At 39.4% G+C, this 19,500-nt stretch overlaps 1 protein-coding gene across 2 annotated transcripts in view; it reads right to left on the bottom strand.

Moving 5' to 3' along the window:
* Positions 1 to 19,500, bottom strand: part of JMY (junction mediating and regulatory protein, p53 cofactor) — a 98,132-nt gene that overhangs the window by 36,343 nt on the left and 42,289 nt on the right. For both annotated transcript variants that reach the window (XM_076008141.1, XM_012766775.3), the window contains exons 3-4: positions 7,551 to 7,701; positions 2,385 to 2,554 (exon numbers count right to left, since the gene is read on the bottom strand). In XM_076008141.1, coding sequence (XP_075864256.1) covers positions 2,385 to 2,554; positions 7,551 to 7,701 — 321 coding nt within the window. The remainder of the gene's footprint in view (positions 1 to 2,384; positions 2,555 to 7,550; positions 7,702 to 19,500) is intronic.

Here is a 19,500-nt window from a genome sequence, read left to right as displayed (position 1 = left end):
AAATAACCTAAGGGGAGAAAACATTTTTTTAAGACCTAACGTCTCCCCATAATTTAAATCACAGGGTAGTACTACATTGGAAAGCCTTTACAGGCAAAGTATTTATTTGGAGTGGGCTAAATATTCACATTTGCTCTGTTTCTTATGTATAATGTTGGCACATTAAATCAACACTAATAAAATTGGTGCAGTACAACATCACGGATATGTATATATAAACCACAATACCTATGTTATATAAATAAGCATAAACCTGGCAAAAATGACTAACTGGCAGTTTTAAAAAAGCCTTTGAAGAATTCAAACAGAATCCAGAACATTAAAAACAAACTGCTATGATAACAGAATGTGGGGTGGGGGATGACCTTGACCCCTAACCAATAATCATCTCGGACTCTCGGGGCTCATTTCAGCCAGCTCCTCCCTCTACTACCCTAGGGAAATGCCAGTAAGAGCTAAGCGCTTGCAATACCAAGTTGTCAGAAATCTTACCCTCCTCAGCTCTTCCAGGCACCCCTCAGCTATTCCAGGCACCCTATATTGTCACAACAACTCAACGTCAGCCAGGTTAGAACAACAAAGCTACCAGTATAATGAAGATAAAGGTGGTACTATACTTCACAGTGGAGTAAGAGGCTGGGATTTTAAATTTAAAAGTTGTAGAATTTAAGGAAATTACAGACAACTAGTAATATGAGGGAGCAAGCTATTTTTAAAAGAAGACTGCAGTTGCAATGCCGCTGGGGAACATGAGATGGGGGCTGAAATCCTTGATTTCCAGTAAACCAAGGTCCAAATTTCACCTTCTAATAGTAATAAAATGTAAAGGGAAAATGAAATTGGGATTTAAAATCCTTTAACAAAAATATACTATTTTTCGGCCGGGCGCGGTGGCTCACGCCTGTAATCCTAGCTCTCTGGAGGCCGAGGCGGGCGGATTGCTCAAGGTCAGGAGTTCGAAACCAGCCTGAGCAAGAGCGAGACCCCGTCTCTACTATAAATAGAAAGAAACTAATTGGCCAACTAATATATATAGAAAAAATTAGCCGGGCATGGTGGCGAAGGCCTGTAGTCCCAGCTATTTGGGAGGCTGAGACAGGAGGATCGCTTGAGCCCAGGAGTTTGAGGTTGCTGTGAGCTAGGCTGACGCCACGGCACTCACTCTAGCCTGGGCAACAAAGCGAGACTCTGTCTCAACAAAAGAAAAAAAAAAGTACTATTTTTTAAACAAGAGTAGATAAGCAGAAGCACTTTTAAAATGGGCCGGGCATGGTGGCTCACACCTGTAATCATAGCACTCTGGGAGGCTGAGCGAGGTCAGGAGTTCGAGACCCCCCTGAGCAAGAGCAAGACCCTGTCTCTACTAAAAATAGAAAGAAATTAATTGGCCAACTAATACATATATATAAAAAAAAATTAGCAAGGCATGGTGGCACGTGCCTGTAGTCCCAGCTACTCGGGAGGCCAAGGCAGGAGGATTGAAACCAGCCTGAGCAAGAGCGAGACCCCATCTTACTATAAATAGAAAGAAATTAATTGGCCAACTAATATATGTAGAAAAAATTAGCCGGGCATGGTGGCGCATGCCTGTAGTCCCAGCTACTCAGGAGGCTGAGGCACTAGGATTGCTCGAGCCCAGGAGTTTGAGGTTGCTGTGAGCTGGGCTGATGCCACAGCACTCACTCTAGCCTGGACAACAAAGCGAGACTCTGTCTCAAAAAAACAAAAAAAACAAAAAACAATCTAATGATGAATGAAATAACTATTTTTACCTAATATTTGATGTATAATTGCTCTTTTAAAATAACTAATACAGGCTGAGTGCAGTGCCTCACGCCTGTAATTCTAATAGGAGGAGTGCTTAGGGCCAGGAGTTCAAGACCAGCCTGGGCAACAAAACAAGACCACATCTCTAAAAAAATTTAAAGAAAATAAAATTGGACCTCTATTAACCTGGCTTTGTTCCAGAAGAAATAGGAAGTTTCAAAATGTAATGGTATGAGCATGATATAATCAATTCTAACGAAATGCTAGTGGGCTTTTAAATTTCTCTGGGCAGCAAAACTTCTGTAATAATTTCTAGAAAGCTTTAATCTTTTATAGTATTAAAAACTTTAAAGCAACTATGAAGTTCTGATGTTAGCCTCATTTTGTTTCAAAAGTGCAGTGCTGCCTACTGTCAAGCTGGGATTCTGTGAAATATGCTGTGTCTCTTAGTGGCAACTCAAGTCATAGACCCTATTATAAGTGTTCTCATCTCATAGAAATAGTGCAAAAGTTAAGTACTGCCTGCAGACTCAAAAAAAGTCAGTTTTACGCAAAGATAAAGATAGCAAATCTTAAAAATTGCTGGTTGTATATATTTTTCTGATGGTTTCTGTTACCTCTTCCTTCAGTGCATGTTTCCTCTGTTCCAAGCAGATCTCTTTAGCTCTCATCATCTGTAAAGTCTCCTTAGAAACTGCATACTGGAGTTTTTCCATACGTTCAGCAGCTGCTGCCCATGATGCTTTACCAAATTTCTTCTGATCTGCTCGCATTCGATCGTACACAGCTATTAATAATTTAATGAAACATAAAACAACTTGACACTAAAGAATTGGAAATCTAGATTTCACTGACCAAAGATAAACACAAACATCCTCATGATAAATTACCTATGACATCCATAAAATATATTCAACAATATTTTAGATTCTGTCTTTAATTCATCCACAGAAATAATGTTTTGTAGATGAAACTGAGGTGTCAGGTTAATCTTTTAAAACTTTAAAAAATACTTTCATGTGTCCAGTGTTATTAACTTTCACAGCATCTATGAAAACTTTTAATTCCATTAATGCTTTTTCCTTGGTATGTTAGTTGAAATCAGAGCAATGATTATTCAAAATTACTTAAATCTATTTTCTATATTTTATCATTCTGTATCTTCCAAAAATACTGTAATAACCTGATCTAAGGGGAAATAAATCCTAAATGCTAGCATGGAGCTCAAGTAGGCAATTTGATTAATTCCAAATGAAATCTTTAAGTCAGAACATATTCAATGGCCGGGCACGGTGGCTCACGCCTGTAATCCTAGCTCTCTGGAGGCCGAGGCGGGCAGATTGCTCGAGGTCAGGAGTTCGAAACCAGCCTGAGCAAGAGCAAGAGCAAGACCCGTCTCTACTATAAACAGAAAGAAATTAATTGGCCAACTAATATATATACAAAAAATTAGCTAGGCATGGTGCCGAATGCCTGTAGTCCCAGCTACTTGGGAGGCTGAGGCAGGAGGATTGCTTGAGCCAGGAGTTTGAGGTTGCTGTGAGCTAGGCTGACAGCCATGGCACTCACTCTAGCCTGGGCAACAAAGCGAGACTCTGTCTCAAAAAAAAAAAAAAAAAAAAAAAAAAGAACATATTCAGTGATAATTTCTTTCATATGTTCAGAAGTAAATGATATGCTTGACTAAGCTGAGTAAAAAATAAAAAAGTAAATGATAAAGTAACTTTTGTACTGCTACTATGTCCTAACCATCTTTTGCAAATAAGTATAGTCCAGTGACCTTCACCTCAAAAGGTCATGAAATCTTTTTTATAATACATATACATACCTAAAATTAAACTGGGCAGGGTGCATAGGCTCACACCTATAATCCTAGCACTTTCGGAGGCTGAGACTGAAGTATCACTTGAGGCCAAGAGTTTCAGACCAGCCTCAGCATAAGCAAGACCCCAGCTCCACATAGAAAAACTAGCTGGGTGTTGTTGTGGCACATGCTGGTAGTCCCAGCAGCTCAGGAGGACTGCTCAAGGCCTGGGAGTTTGAGGTTGCAGTAAGCTATAATGAAGCCACTGCACTCTATACACAGGATAGCAAAGCAAGACCTTGTCTCAAAACAAACAAACAAAATTGGGCCAGGCCCACTGGCTCATGCCTGTAATCCCAGTGTTTGGGGAGGCCAAATTGGAAGGATTACATGAGGCCAGGAGTTCAACTGCAGTGTGGGCAATACAGGGAGACTTCATCTTTACAAAAAATTTAAAAATTAGCCAACACGTGTAGTGCTAGCCACTTAGGAGGCTGAGGCTGGAGGATTCCTTGAGCCCAGGCGTTTGAACCTGCAGTATACTCTAGCCTGGCTGATAGAGCAAGACTCTGTTATTTAATTAAAAAAAAAAAAATTAAAACCACAGTCACATTCCCTATACTCAGCTCTCCTCAAAACCTAGTGCCAATTTCCAAATGTAACTAACTTTTAATAACTTCTGATGGTTACCCCCATATAGGAATATTGGTATTTTGGGTTTACAGCCTTTAATATCATCTATTCTTATTATAGGATGAGGAATTTGCTTACTTAGAATCTCGACTCTTAATATAGTTACATCACTTCCTTTGGTTTCTCTGGGGTTTTTTGTTTGGGGTGAGATTTTGAAGCCTTTAAACGCTAACAACAGGAAGTAATGTTTTTAATTCATAATCTCCTTGAGCCTCAATTTTATGGTTTCTAACAAAATATGCTCATGTTTATTAGCACCAAATGATTCTGCCATTTTTAATTTCTGACCACCTTTTTTTTTTTTGAGACAGAGTCTCGCTTGTTGACCAGGCTAGACTGAGTGCAGTGGCGTCAGCCTAGCTCACAGCAACCTCAAACTCCTGGGCTCAAGCAATCCTTCTGCCTCAGCCTCCCGAGTAGCTGGGACTACAGGCATGCGCCACCATGCCCGGCTAATTTTCTATATATATTAGTTGGCCAATTAATTTCTATTTATAGTAGAGACGGGGTCTTGGTCTTGCTTAGGCTGGTTTCGAACTCCTGACCTCGAGCAATCCGCCCGCCTCAGCCTCCTAGAGTGCTAGGATTACAGGCGTGAGCCACCGCGCCCGGCTTTCTGACCACCTTTTAAAACTGTAATATTAATGCACCCACAGATTAATACAGTATTGTACTACAGTGGGGCAGAGAAACACAAGAGACTTGGGGGTAGATAGCTTTGAGTTAAAATCCCATTGCAACCCATAACTTGGTGTGTGACTTTCAGTGTAACTGTTCTTGGCCTTATTTCCCTTGCGTAAAAATAATAAAGAAATATAGGCCGGTGCGGTGGCTCACGCCTGTAATCCTAGCACTCTAGAAGGCAGAGGCGGGTTAATTGCTCAAGGTCAGGAGTTCGAAACCAGCCTGAGCAAGAACGAGACCCGTCTCTACTATAAATGGAAGGAAATTAATTGCCCAACTAATACATATAGAAAAAATTAGCCGGGCATGGTGGTGCGTGCCTGTAGTCCCAGCTACTCGGGAGGCTGAGGCAGTAGGATGGCTTGAGCCCAGGAGTTTGAGGTTGCTGTGATCTAGGCCGATGCCACAGCACTCACTCTAGCCTGGGCAACAAAGCGAGACTCTGTCTCAAAAAAATAAAAGAAAATAAAGAATAAAGAAATATAGGCTGGGCGTGGTGGCTCACGCCTGTAATCCTAGCTCTCTGGGAGGCAGAGGCGGGCGGATTGCTCGAGGTCAGGAGTTAGAAATCAGCCTGAGCAAGAGCGAGTCCCCGTCTCTACTATAAATAGAAAGAAATTAATTGGCCAACTAATATATATATACAAAAAATTAGCCGGGCATGGTGGTGAATGCCTGTAGTCCCAGCTACTTGGGAGGCTGAGGCAGGAGGATTGCTTGAGCCAGGAGTTTGAGGTTGCTGTGAGCTAGACTGACGCCACGGCACTCACTCTAGCCTGGGCAATAAAGTGAGACTCTGTCTCAAAAAAAAAAAAAAAAAGAAATATAAAGTCTAACCAGAAGGTCTGCTGTGGTTTAAAAAAAAAAGAATGATAGCTATTCAAAAATGTCTCTCCCATTTCATATGGCAGTATTAATCCAATAGATGGTATATTTTGCTTCAATTTTTTCTCTTATGTACACATCACCATCACTAATATTTGATGTTATTTTCAAAGCACTTTTCCCATATTTTACTTCTATTTGTCCTGCAATCCTAGAGAATTGGCAAAGTATGCATTATCAATTATCAATATCTTCCATATAGACATGAGAAACTGAGAAGTTTTACCAACTTAAAGCAATGCTACGTGCCTATAATAGTGTCCCCAGTTGTTTAAATTCTGAGTCTACTACTGCTACCACTTTTACTCAAGCTTGTAATCACAATATATAGTCAAACAGTCTGCAAAATCACAATAACCTAAAGCCGTTTCTCTTGCTCCCCACTTTGGCCTGAATTCAGTCCCAAGTTCCCTACCACAATACCTACTTGATACTTTGTCTTCCAACATCTTTGGATGAAACCTATTCTAATATTTAACTGCTATTTACTTCACTTGGAATCACTGTCAAACAGCTCAAGAATATGAAGTAATCAAAATTATTTGTGAATGTGGAATGTTCGGAATACCCTGAGTATTTCTCGGGAGCCTGAGGCGGCAAGATTGCTCGAGCTCAGGAGTTTGAGACCAGCCTGAATAAGAGAGGGACCTCGTCTCTATTAAAAATAGAAAACATTACCCAGGTGTGCTGGGGCCTACTTGTAGTCCCGGCTACTCGGGAGTCTGAGGCAGGAGGATTGCTGAGCCCAGGAGTTTAAGGTTGCTGTGAGCTAGGCTGACACTCTAGCCCAGGCAACAGATCAAGACTCTTGTCTCCAAAAAAAATTTAACAAGTTAAATCTATTTTTAAAGGAAACAGGCCCACTCAAGGGTTTTGTTTGTTTTTTACAGTTAAGCAGTAATACATCAAAATTAGGTCAAAAGTGGCTCTGTATAAGAAAATAAAAGGGATATTTTACTCCTCTTCTAAAAGAATCGTTTTTTTAAACTTAAAGACAAGTGTATCTAAAAAGCAGACTCTAAATGCAGGTTACATACATAGCTACTGTCATAAAAAGTTTATAGTAGGAAAAGGCATCTTTAAAGTAGTTTAAAAGACTACTCTTAATATAATATAGTACTTCTTTAATTTAAATTTTTATTTTAAAAATTTTCATACAGCTCTAAGCTAAATACCCATGGCTGTGATTTCTGGGTCACATGGTAACTCTATCTTTTAAGAAACTGCAAAATAATTTCCCAGCATGACTATATAATTTTGTATTCCCTTGGCAATCCAGGAAGAGTTCTAATTACTCTGCATGCTCATAAGCACTTGGTATTGTTAGTAATTTTTATTTTAGGCATTCTCATAGGTGTGCAGTGATACCTTACTGTGGTTTTACTTTTCATTTCTATGACAAATGATCCCAAACTTTTTTTCCTATGCTTATTTACTATATCATCCTCTGATGAAGTGTCCAAATCCTTTTATCGTCTTTTAAATGGATTGCTTTCTTATTATTGATTTGAAAATTCTTTATCCATTCTGGATATGAGTCCTTTTGTCAAGATATGTGATTTGCAAATATTTCCTTAAAATCCTAATAGCGATCTCCAACTGCTGGGATTGAGTGATCTTTATATGCTTACTTTTCCTTATAACTACTCCAAACAAAATACTTAACCACTCATTTTCAAAAATACCCGAACAAGGATAATTTTACCGAGAAACTTACCTTTTTGAGCTTTAGCTGTTATTTCAAAATATTTGACAGTAAGATCTTGAATGGACAGTACAGCCATGTGAGCTTTCCGCTGCCAATCAGCATCTTCTTTTAGTAGACTCTCAATTCTTCGGGGTCCCAGATAATCATTCTCCATGGAAATCTTCAGAAAGGAAGAGGAAAATTAAGAAGTTCGTTTCTTTCTTTTATTCACTCCTCAAACAATTACTGAACATTTACACACCAAGCTTGCTTGCTGCCAAAAGGAAGAACGCTTGTTTTTCTCCACCCTAGAGAAAGAGCTAAGGCCTGGAGTGATGGCTCATGCCTGTAATCCTAGCACTCCGGGAGGCTGAGGCCGGCGGATTGCTCAAGGTCAGGAGTTCGAAACCAGCCTGAGGGAGACCCCGTCTCTACCAAAAATAGAAAGAAATTAACTGACCAACTAAAATATATATATAGAGAAAAAATTAGCCAGGCATGGTGGCGCATGCCTGTAGTCCCAGCTACTTGGAAGACTGAGGCAGGAGGATCGCTTGAGCCCAGGAGATTGAGGTTGCTGTGAGCTATGCTGATACCGCGGCACTCACTCTAGCCTGGGTAACAAAGTGAGACTCTGTCTCAAAAAAAAAAAAAAAATGAAAGGATAAAAAGCTATTAGTTTACAAAACAAGTGAATTAAAAATGATACTGTAAATATTTGACAAGGCCAGGCATGGTGGCTCATGCCTATAATCCCAGTACTTTGGGAAGCTGGAGGCAGGAGGATCACTTGAGGCCAAGAGTTCAAGACCAGCCCAGCCTGGGCAACATAGCGAGAACTCCATTTCTACAAAAAACAGAAAAATTATCCAGGCATGGTGGCACACACCTGTAGTCCCAGTTACTCAGGAGGCTGAGGCAGGAGATTCACTTGAGCTCAGAAGTTAGAGGATACAGTGAGCCATAAGCACACCACCACTGTACTCTAACTCTTTTTGAGAGAGAGATCCCAACTCAAACATAAATAAAATTTAAAAAAAAGAGAGAGAGAGAAAACTAGGTTTGCATTACTTATAAGAGTAACAACTAAAACCAAAGGAAAACGAAAGCTTAAAAATCAAATAATAGGCCGGGCGTGGTGGCTCACGCCTGTAATCCTAGCTCTCTGGGAGGCTGAAGCGGGCGGATTGCTCGAGGTCAGGAGTTCGAAACCAGCCTGAGCAAGAGCGAGACCCCCGTCTCTACTATAAATAGAAAGAAATTAATTGGCCAACTAACATATATATATATATATAGAAAAAATTAGCCGGGCATGGTGGCGCATGCCTGTAGTCCCAGCTACTCGGGAGGCTGAGGCAGCAGGATTGCTTGAGTCCAGGAGTTTGAGGTTGGCGTGAGCTAGGCTGACACCATGGCTCTCACTCTAGCCTGGGCAACAAAGCGAGACTCTGTCTCAAAAAAAAAAGAAAAAAGAAAAAAAATCAAATAATGGACAGGAATAATGAGGTGAATGCTAAAACAAAATTCACAGGAGACAATATTAATATAAAAGTATTATTTCAAAACACTACACAGGTATATTAACAAAAAGTACAATTCAGTAAAAACAGCAATACACCATTTGTACATACACAATCCTCATTTACCATATACAGAGAGAGAGAAGGCTGCCAAAAATTAAATGAGAAGTTAATAACACCATTATTATGACAATTAAAAAAAACAGGCAAAGTTATAACCCATCCATTGCATACTTAAAACACTGATCAAGTATAATTGAGCCACTAAAAATCTGTAATGAAATTTTAAAGCAAAAATACAAGCTATATTCTCTAAGCAATGCAGTAAACAGAATTAAAAGATAGTCTAAAATAAAATTTTAATCGCCTGGAATTTAACACCCTTAAGCCAGAGGAAACTTAAAAGTAGGTTTTAGTTTTGAAGCAACAATACACTGTCATTTAAAAAAATAAAGAGTTTTCTCAAATACTAAACAATGGTAGAGCATTAGATTTCAAAGGGGAGAAGACCAAGGATTTAATTTGGCATGTGTTAAAGTTTAACTTTGCAACTGTAGCAGCCAAAGATACAAATTTGGGCACCACTGACACACAAAAGACATTTAAAGCCATAAGAGCAAATTAGGCCACCTAAGGAAGTCATGAGAAAAAGGCCCATAACTGAGCCCTGAGGAATTCTAACACCCTGAAGTTGGGTGAACAGAAGATCAAAGAAACCAAGCCAGAGATAGAGGAGAATCAAAGAGACAGCAAGATTGAAAGGAGGAGAAATTAACCTTGTTACACACTGTTTAGAGGTGGAGCAGAATGATGAACAGCTTCCATGGATCTAACAACATGAAGGTTACTGAACTAAGCAATAGCAGTTCTAGAGTAACAGGCAAACTCCCTTTCCCTGTTAACTCCCATCACATCTTCAGATCTCAGCTTGATGGAGTCCTTCCCTGACTTATTCTTTATATAGTCTTCAGTGCAACACCTAGAACATTTCCTTCACAGTACATATCACAATCATACTTTATAGTATCCTGTGAACTTGAAATTATTGACTGTTTCCCCTTCTTAGAGAACAGGTTCCATGGGTTTTTTTTTCCAGTAGCACACTGCTTGGCATAAACCAGGCAAATCTACAGTCTCTCCTGAATGATTGAGACGAACAAAAAAATTCAATTCCATACAATTTTGTAAGGAGATGAGAAAAATGTAGACATGTTATAAATATGCATTCTTCTGAGAACTGATTATGAGAGAACAGAGTGGAAAAGTGGTGGACCTAAAAGGGGATATTGAGCTTACCAGTGGGTCTTTTGCTTTTTTTTTTTTTTTTTTTTTGAGACAGAGTCTCACTTTGTTGCCCAGGCTAGAGTGAGTGCCATGGCGTCAGCCTAGCTCACAGCAACCTCAAACTCCTGGGCTCAAGCGATCCTCCTGCCTCAGCCTCCCAAGTAGCTGGGACTACAGGCATGCGCCACCATGCCCGGCTAATTTTTTTGTATATATTTTTAGTTGGCCAATTAATTTCTTTCCATTTATAGTAGAGACGGGGTCTTGCTCTTGCTCAGGCTGGTTTCGAACTCCTGACCTCGAGCAATCTGCCCGCCTCAGCCTCCCAGAGAGCTAGGATTACAGGCGTGAGCCACCACGCCCGGCCTGCTTTTGCTTTTTTGTCATAACACAATGGGAGATTGTACAGCAGGTTGAGTGTTGATAAATTGCATCTAGCAGTGTCCTACTAGATACTTGCAAGAACAAAACAGTGCCAAGCAAAGAAAATTAAGCCAGTGGTGGCAGTTTTGATATCTGATTCCTTATTCATTTAGACTGGATTATTTTTAAATCTCAGAAGATGGTTACTGTATCTCCAATCTCATGTGGCAGGAATCAAACTTAAAAACACACTGCACAGAGTTAACTTTTTTTCTCTTTTAGACTTTTCCTGAGCTAATATCTAGAAATGATTTCAATTACATATTTGAATAAAGAAACCTCTGTACTAGGTATTTCAGGGAATATAAATAAATATGATTAAGACACATCCTCCCTAGACACTTACAATCTAATGGTAAGAGGGAAGGAAAAATGTCTATGGTATAGACTTTTGACCAAATCATTTAACATTCAATTATCCATTTAAAATGATCATGTATTAATCACACATTTGCTCAGTGCCAGTATCATGCTAAGCACCAGGGACAGCAAGATATATAGCCTAATGGAGGACAACCACACTCAAAGAATTAGAGTATCAAAAAGAAAACATCAGGACACAGTGTGCCTAAGATACCAAGGGAACACCAACTATAGAGGTTGGGACGCAAAGTCTGGGCAGACTTTCTAAAAGGGAATAGTGAATAAATGGATTCTTGAACAAGTAGAATTTTAGCCAGGTATTTAAGATGGTAAAGTGTATCTCTGGGTAAAAATTACAAGAGTATTTTGAAGTCTTTGAGAAAAATAAAAGGTTATTTGTGGGGAAATAACATTTAGTTGTTTAGAGCAGGACAGACTTCACATAGCTTAAGTGGTATTTTGAAAAGAATGTATGAAATATATGGAGAGAGAGAGAGAGAGAATCACTGAAAAGGCATGCTGTAATCAAAGACCAATCTGAGCAAAAGTGTAGAGGCAGCCATGTTCTGTGCGTGCTAAGGGAGAGAGAGTAGACCAGCCTACCTTCTTTCAAGAGAAACAAACAAAAGTAATTAAGAGATAAGACTAAAAAAGTAGGTTGTGGTAACATGAGATGGTCTTTAAATGTCAGGCCAAGGAATGTGTACTTAATTTAACAGGAAACCACTGTGGGATTTTAAGCAGTAAGTGGCATATTTAGACTTCAACTTAGATTTAAGGATTCTAGAGAACTTGATTGCTATAACAAAATCAGTCTAATTAGTGCTTTCTTTTGTTGCAATTATCTCTGATTTTAAAAACAGCTTTAAAAGCATAAGATTAATATTTGCAAGTATGGGATAGAAATTTAAGGCCAGGCGCGGTGGCTCACGCCTGTAATCCTAGCTCTCTGGGAGGCCAAGGGAGGCGGATTGCTCAAGGTCAGGAGTTCGAAAACAGCCTGAGCAAGAGCCAGATCCTGCCTCTACTATAAATTGAAAGAAATTAATTGGCTAACTAATATATATAGAAAAAATTAGCCGGGCATGGTGGCGCATGGCAGTAGTCCCAGCTACTTGGGAGGCTGAGGCAGAAGGATTGCTTGAGCCCAGGAGTTTGAGGTTGCTGTGAGCTAGGGTGATGCCACGGCACTCACTCTAGCCTGGGCAATAAAGCGAGACTCTGTCTCAAAAAAAAAAAAAAAAGAAAAGAAAAAGAAAAAGAAATTTAATACTATAAGTCAAAACTTTTAATGCCTTAAACGGGACACTGACAGAGGTTCTTTCCAATGACAGAACGATATCGGGTGCGTTCAGGATGGTATGGCCGTAGACATCAATGACATGATTAAACTTCATACACTTTATTTAACAATGCAAAGAAAATATAAATGGAAATTAGAGAACTTACAGCATTTTGAAAAGAAAGCCTAAATTGGTACCTTCATATATTCAAATATACAGAAAATGAAATGCTTGGTATGCTTTTAAGTTGTTTTTAACTGACTTTTATTTTGAGACAGAGTCTCGCTTGTTGCCCAGGCTAGAGTGAGTGCCATGGCGTCAGCCTAGCTCACAGCAACCTCAAACTCCTGGGCTCAAGCAATCCTCCTGCCTCAGCCTCCCGAGTAGCTGGGACTACAGGCATGCACCACCATGCCCGGCTATATATATATATATACATATGTATATATATATTAGTTGGCCAATTAATTTCTTTCTATTTATAGTAGAGACAGGGTTCTCAGAGCTCTTGCTCAGGCTGGTTTAGAACTCCTGACCTCGAGCAATCGGCCCGCCTCAGCCTCCAGGAGTGCTAGGATTACAGGCGTCAGCCACCGCGCCCGGCTTAACTGACTTTTAAAAAGAATTTAAGAGATGGGATCTTGCTATATTGCCCAGGCTGGAGTGTAGTGACTACTTACAGGCATGATCATAACAATAATCCCGAATGGGCCCTGCAAGTAGCTGGGACTACATACTGGCTCACACCACAATGCCCGGCCTTTAACTGACTTCTAAAACTCAGTAACTATAATGTCCATCCAACTGTTTAAGATCAGTACATAGTTTATTATACCTAAAACCTTAAGAGAAGTTACTATGTTTTTCCCCTAACTTTTGAAGATGTATATAAATTCTTGTTGATCACCTCCAACCTCCAAGGAAGATCCTTCTTCCTTGGTATGCTACAGTTCTCCATCTGCAAATCACATTTAGGCTTTGCCAACAGGAGGGGTTAGAAGAAGAAGAGACCTATTTCTTCATGTCTGCATCTCTGTTTGCTGTTCCTATAATCACCCCAGACTCACTTCTATCCCAACATCAGCAGTTCCATCCTGTCATGGTAACAGAATCCAGCTTGAAGTTTTTTCAACACTAACCTCATACTACAGCCATACCCTCCACAACAACCAACCCCTCCACTTCTTCCTACCCACCCCAACACACACAGATTTGGTTCTTTCCATTGAGAGAACAGGCAAGCAATGCCTCCTTCTTCAGAGGTCAGGTCCACGAAGCCCCTCTTTTATTGCTTGAGCTTTAATCATTCCAACCCTTTCTCTTGGTTGCCCCAACCACAGGAGTGGTAGCTGTTTTTACAATTGCTTCCTCTGAGGTATCTTACAATTATTTTCTTACCTTCTTAATTACCTAGTCAACAACTTTATACCTAATTAACAATTCTTTACTAAATTGTTTCTGTTGGAATAACTAGTTTGATTTTCTAATCAGATCCCAACAGATACAACCATGGAAAAGAAGTTTAATAAACATAGGCCTGCAATGTCTACTGAAAAAGAAAAGAAAAAAACCCAAAAAATTTAATAAGCAAATAGCATTTGAAATTCAAAAAATCTTAGAACATTAAGACAGAAAGCACTTTCACTTCCATGGTTAAACACCATACTGTTTATCAACAGAAAAGAAAGAAAAAAATAAGTTGACAACTTGCATTATGCTTTTTTGCAGAGGAAAAAAAAATTTTTTTTAAATCCTGTGGCAATTACTTGAAAATAAGTTGTCCTTTTCTGTTGGAGACGTATCTTTATCTTCACTATCCATGTACAGTCACAAATATACAGACCATAGACATGCTTTATGCTTTTTGAATGCTGTTTAACTTTTCAAACTTAGTAGCTATAGTACTGCAGCCAATTGTTAAGAAACTTCTTTTAGGTCAGGTGTGGTGGCTCACGCCTGTAATCTTAGCACTCTGGGAGGCCGAGGTGGACGGATTGCTCAAGGTCAGGAGTTCGAAACCAGACTGAGCAAGACTGAGAACCCATTTCTACTATAAAAAAATAGAAAGAAATTAATTGGCCAACTAATATATATAGAAAAAATTAGCCGGGCATGGTGGCGCATGCCTGTAGTCCCAGCTACTCAGGAGACTGAGGCAGGAGGACTGCTTGAGCCCAGGAGTTTGAGGTTGCTGTGAGGCAGGCCAACGCCACGGCACTCACTCTACCCTGGGCAACACTGCAAGACTCTGTCTCAAAAAAAAAAAAAAAGAAACTCATTTTATTGTGCCTAAGACATTAAGCAAGGATACTAAGTTCTTTTCCTAACTTGGCAAATTTGAAGATGTATAGCAATGGTCAGCTGGATCATGTGCTAAAAACAATGACACCTCTGTTTTAATTTCAGCGCTAGAAAGAAAGCAGTGCCTGTCTTTAACATGAAAAAAAAACTGTGTTAGTTTAGGTAGCTAGGATAGTGAAACTAGTTTATATATACAAACTTGCTAGCATGGACTTATTTATTACAAAGTATATCACTTGCTTAGATACTGCTTTTATATGAGAAACTTACTGTGTTATTCCTTTGGGACAGGAGGGGGAAACTCAACTTATACCCTTCAGTGAAACAAATGATGTAGGGGTGAGAGGGTGGGTGAAGAATGAAATACATATTCAAGATTTAACTAGGACACAACTGGCAAAATCAGGTGACTGGCTACAATAGGAAGAACTGTGGATGCCTTCCAGTTTGCAGCTTATTCTTTTAGGAAGTATTAAAAATAATTTGGACAGTCTGCTTATAGTTGATCAGGAAGATGATCAGTATACCAATGCACTAACTGACCCTGACCCATTAAAGATACTGGGTTTAAAAATCTAGAGGATCATCTAGTTTAAACCTCATTTAATAGATAAGAAAAGTGAGGCCTAGAAAAATTGTAGCTTTCAGTTCAGTGTACTAAATCCCTAAGCTGCTTCAAGCCCTATTTTACTAGGCTAGTAGTTCTTAAACTTTAGTGTGTGTATCACAATCACCTAGAAACCTTGTTAAAACAAAAGTTGCTGAGCTCCATTCCTAGAATTTCAGTAGAGATCTGAGGTGAAATCAAAAAATCATTATTTCTTACACCTGCTGAGAAAGCATTAAAAAAAAAAAAAAAAAAAATCATTATTTCTAACAGGGTTCAAGGTAATACTGATGCTACTAGTCAGGTGATCACATTTTTGAGAACCAATGTAGTACTTAGCTCCCTAAAGGAATATTGATCTCAGAATGTCTTCCTGGCCTAAAATAGCACTGCGTAAGCAGGAGCTACTTAATGCTTACTGGATGAGACAGGGGGTTCGTAAAAGATCTTTCCTAATTTCCATTTATATAACTTTAATAACCAACACCATATTAGAATATATGTAATAGAAAATATTATGCATTAAGTATATTAGTGTTGTCATGAATATTAAATGTAAAATAGAAATACATAATACATTTGGCAAGTCAAGTTAACTTCTTCTCTATCATACTTTTATGTATGTATGTATGTATGTATGTATGTATGTATTTATTTATTTATTTTGAGACAGAGTCTCACTTTGTTGCCCTGGCTAGAGTGAGTACCGTGGCGTCAGCCTAGCTCACAGCAACCCCAAACTCCTGGGCTCAAGCGATCCTCCTGCCTCAGCCTCCCAAGTAGCTGGGACTAAAGGCATGCACCACCATGCCCGGCGAATTTTTTGTACATTTATTTTTAGTTGGTCAATTAATTTGTTTCTATTTATAGTAGGGAAGGGGTCTCGCTCTTGCTCAGGCTGGTTTCCAACTCCTGACCTCGAGCAATCCGCCCGCCCGCCTCGGGCCTCCCAGAGTGCTAGGATTATAGGTGTGAGCCACCACGCCCAGCCCCGCCCCTATCATACTTTTAATACCTAGGTTAATGAAACCACTGGAAATCAAGTTCTTTATAAAGAGAATAAAGAGTAATGGTCAACCTCCATAGAATGTTAAAGCAGTCTAGCCTCTAATCTCTTTTCCTCTCATAATCTATAAATCCTTAGACCTTAGGCCCAAGGCATACCAAACATCTCACACCCCAAGGTGTAGCTGAACCAGAAGGCTTTTTACTATCAGACACACGTGTGATTGAATCCCAACCATGCTACTTGTTAGCATCTACCAGTGGGGTGGTGACTCAGCTGGTGCCAATAACACATTGGTGGAATAAAAGCACAAGCACCTTTTGTTTACTATACCACTTCTGTTTTCACATATCTCTGTCTGTAATGCTCTCCATTCCAGTCTCCAGTACAGACTCATGTGTCCACGTCCTACTGAATTCTTACTCATTCTTCCATGTTGAGACCCTGGATAGTTGCTCTTTTCCCATATAACTTTAGGCACTGTTGATCACCTCATTTTGTGTGCTGCTTACATAATCACTTATATTATTCTCAATTAACATTTTTTTGTCTTTTAAAAAAATCAACTCTATTGAGGTGTAAGTTACACACAAAAGGCACCGTTCATTACCATAAATCTTGATTAATTGTGATAAATTTTTAAACCTATTAAACCACTAAAATCAAGACTTAGAGAATACTTCCCCTGGCTGGGCGCGGTGGCTCACGCCTGTAATCTCAGCACTCTGGGAGGTGGAGGGCGGATTGCTCAGGCTGGAGTTCGAAGCCAGCCTGAGCCAGAGTGAGACCCCGTCTCTACTATAAATAGAAAGAAATTAACTGGCCAACTTATATAGAAAAAATTAGCCGGGCATGGTGGCGCATGCCTGTAGTCCCAGCTACTCAGGAGGCTGAGGAAGCAGGATTGCTGGAGCCCAGGAGTTTGAGGTTGCTGTGAGCTAGGCTGACGCCACGGCACTCACTCTAGCCTGGGCAAAAAGCAAGACTCCCATTTCAAAAAAAAAAAAAGAGAGAATACTTCCCCAGAGGATGCTATTATCTGTGCCCCCCCCCCCTCAATTTCCCCTGACCCACACCATGCAACAACTTTCTTTTTTTTTTTAAGAGACAAAGTCTCACTCTGTTGCCTGGGCTCGAGTGGCATGGCATCACCCTAGTCCTGAGTAGCTGGGACTACAGACATGTGCCACCATGCCCAGCTAATTTTTTCTATATATTTTTATTTGGCCAATTAATTTCTTTCTATTTTTAGTAGAGACAGGGTCTCGCTCTTGCTTAGGCTAGTCTCGAACTCCTGACCTTGAGCCATCCTCCCGCCTCCACCTCCTAGAGTGCTAGGATTACAGGCGTGAGCCACTGCGCCCTGCCCATGCAACAACTTTCTGTCAGGACAGATCACATTAACCATTTCTAGAATTTCATATAAATATATTATACAGTGTGTGTTCTTTTCATCAGCATAATTTTTGTAAGCAATTTATTTAGGCTCAATTTACATATAACCAACTGAATCTATTTAGAGTGTTCAATTCAGTGAGTTTTGACCACTGTATACATCCTGAAAGCACCACCATAATCGAGATACTGAACATTTCCATCACCTTCCATCACCTCCAAGAGATTTCCTGCACCCTTTTGCAATCTGTCCCTTTTCATGCATTCTACACTTTTTTGTATTTGACTTCTTTGACTTAGCATAACTTTGAGATTGCCCTCTTTGTATCTATCAGTTCATTCCTTTGTACTGCTGAGAAATATTCTATTACAATCATGTGCCACATAATGACATTTCAGTCAACAATGAACCCCAGACGGAAGTTCGGCAAGATTATAACGGAGCTGAAAAATCCTTACAGCCTAGTAACATCTTGATATCTTGATGATCCTGACTCTGTGTAGGCTCCAGGCTAATGTGCGTATCATAGCTTTTAACAACAAAGTTTAAAAACGAAGAAAACAAATTTTTAAATTAGAAAAAGCTTAGAGAATGAGGATATAAAGAAAATATTTTTACATAGTTGAAGGGTTTGTGTCTTAACGTAAGTGTTATTACAAGTTAAAAAATTAAAAGTAGGGTGTGGAAAACAAAAGTTAAAAAGTTACAGTGAAATACAGTTATTATTGAAGAAAATTAATTTTTTATAAATTTAGTATAGCCTAAGTGTACAATGTTTATAGAGTCTACAAGTCTTCAGCAATGTTCTAGGCCTTGACATTCACTAACCACTCACTCATTGACTCACCCAGATCTGCCTGGTGCCCTATACAGCTATATAATTCTTTTTTTATCTTTTATATTTTTACTGTACATTTTCTGTGTTTACATATGTTTAGATGCACCAATATTTACCATTGTGTTAGAGTTGCCCACAGTATTCTGCACAGTAACATGCTATACAGGTTTGTAGTCCAGGAGCAGGTATACCATATAGCCTAGGTACGTAGTAAGCTATACCTTCCAGGTTTGTGAAAGAACACTCTTAAGATGTTCACACAATGCAATTGCCTAGTGATGCTTTCTCAGAATATCTCCCTGTTAAGTAATGCATAGCTGTACAGGGAAATTCCACACTTTGTTTATCCACTCACCTGTTGATGGTTACTTGAGTTGCTTCCACTTTGGGTTTACTATGAATAAAGCTGGCATGAGCATTAGTGTACAAACCCTTTTTGTGAACAGAGGTTTTCATTTCTATGGTATAAATAACTAGGAGTCTAACAGCTGAGTTGTAAGGTAACATATATATTTTAACTTTTTGCCAGCCTGGGTAACATAGCCAGACCCCTTTTCTATAAAAAAAAAAAAAAAAATTGCTGGACGTGGTGATGCACACCTGTAGTCTAAGCTACTCAGGAGGCTGAGGCAGGAGGATCACTTGAGCCCAGGAGTAGGAGGCTACAGTGAGCTATGATCGTGCTACTACATTCCAGCGTGGGCAACATAGTGAGACTCCATCTCTATAGAAAAAATTAATAAAAATAACTTTTTGAAGAAACTGCCTGTTTTCCAAAGTGGTTGCATCACCTTAAAATCCTGCTAACAAAATATGAAAATTCCACTCACTCGACATCCTCACCAGCCCTTGGTAGTTCGAGAATTTCATTTTAGGGTATATGATAGGATTTCATTATCTTAATTTTCATTTTTTTGGTAAGTAGACACTTAGTAGACAAAATTATTAGCAGGGTGAAA

The sequence above is a fragment of the Microcebus murinus genome, chromosome 11 (assembly GCF_040939455.1).
Source record: "Microcebus murinus isolate Inina chromosome 11, M.murinus_Inina_mat1.0, whole genome shotgun sequence".
NCBI lineage: Eukaryota > Metazoa > Chordata > Mammalia > Primates > Cheirogaleidae > Microcebus > Microcebus murinus.
The sequence above is the reverse complement of the archived record's forward strand: the minus strand, read 5'-3'. Positions and strand labels throughout refer to the sequence as shown.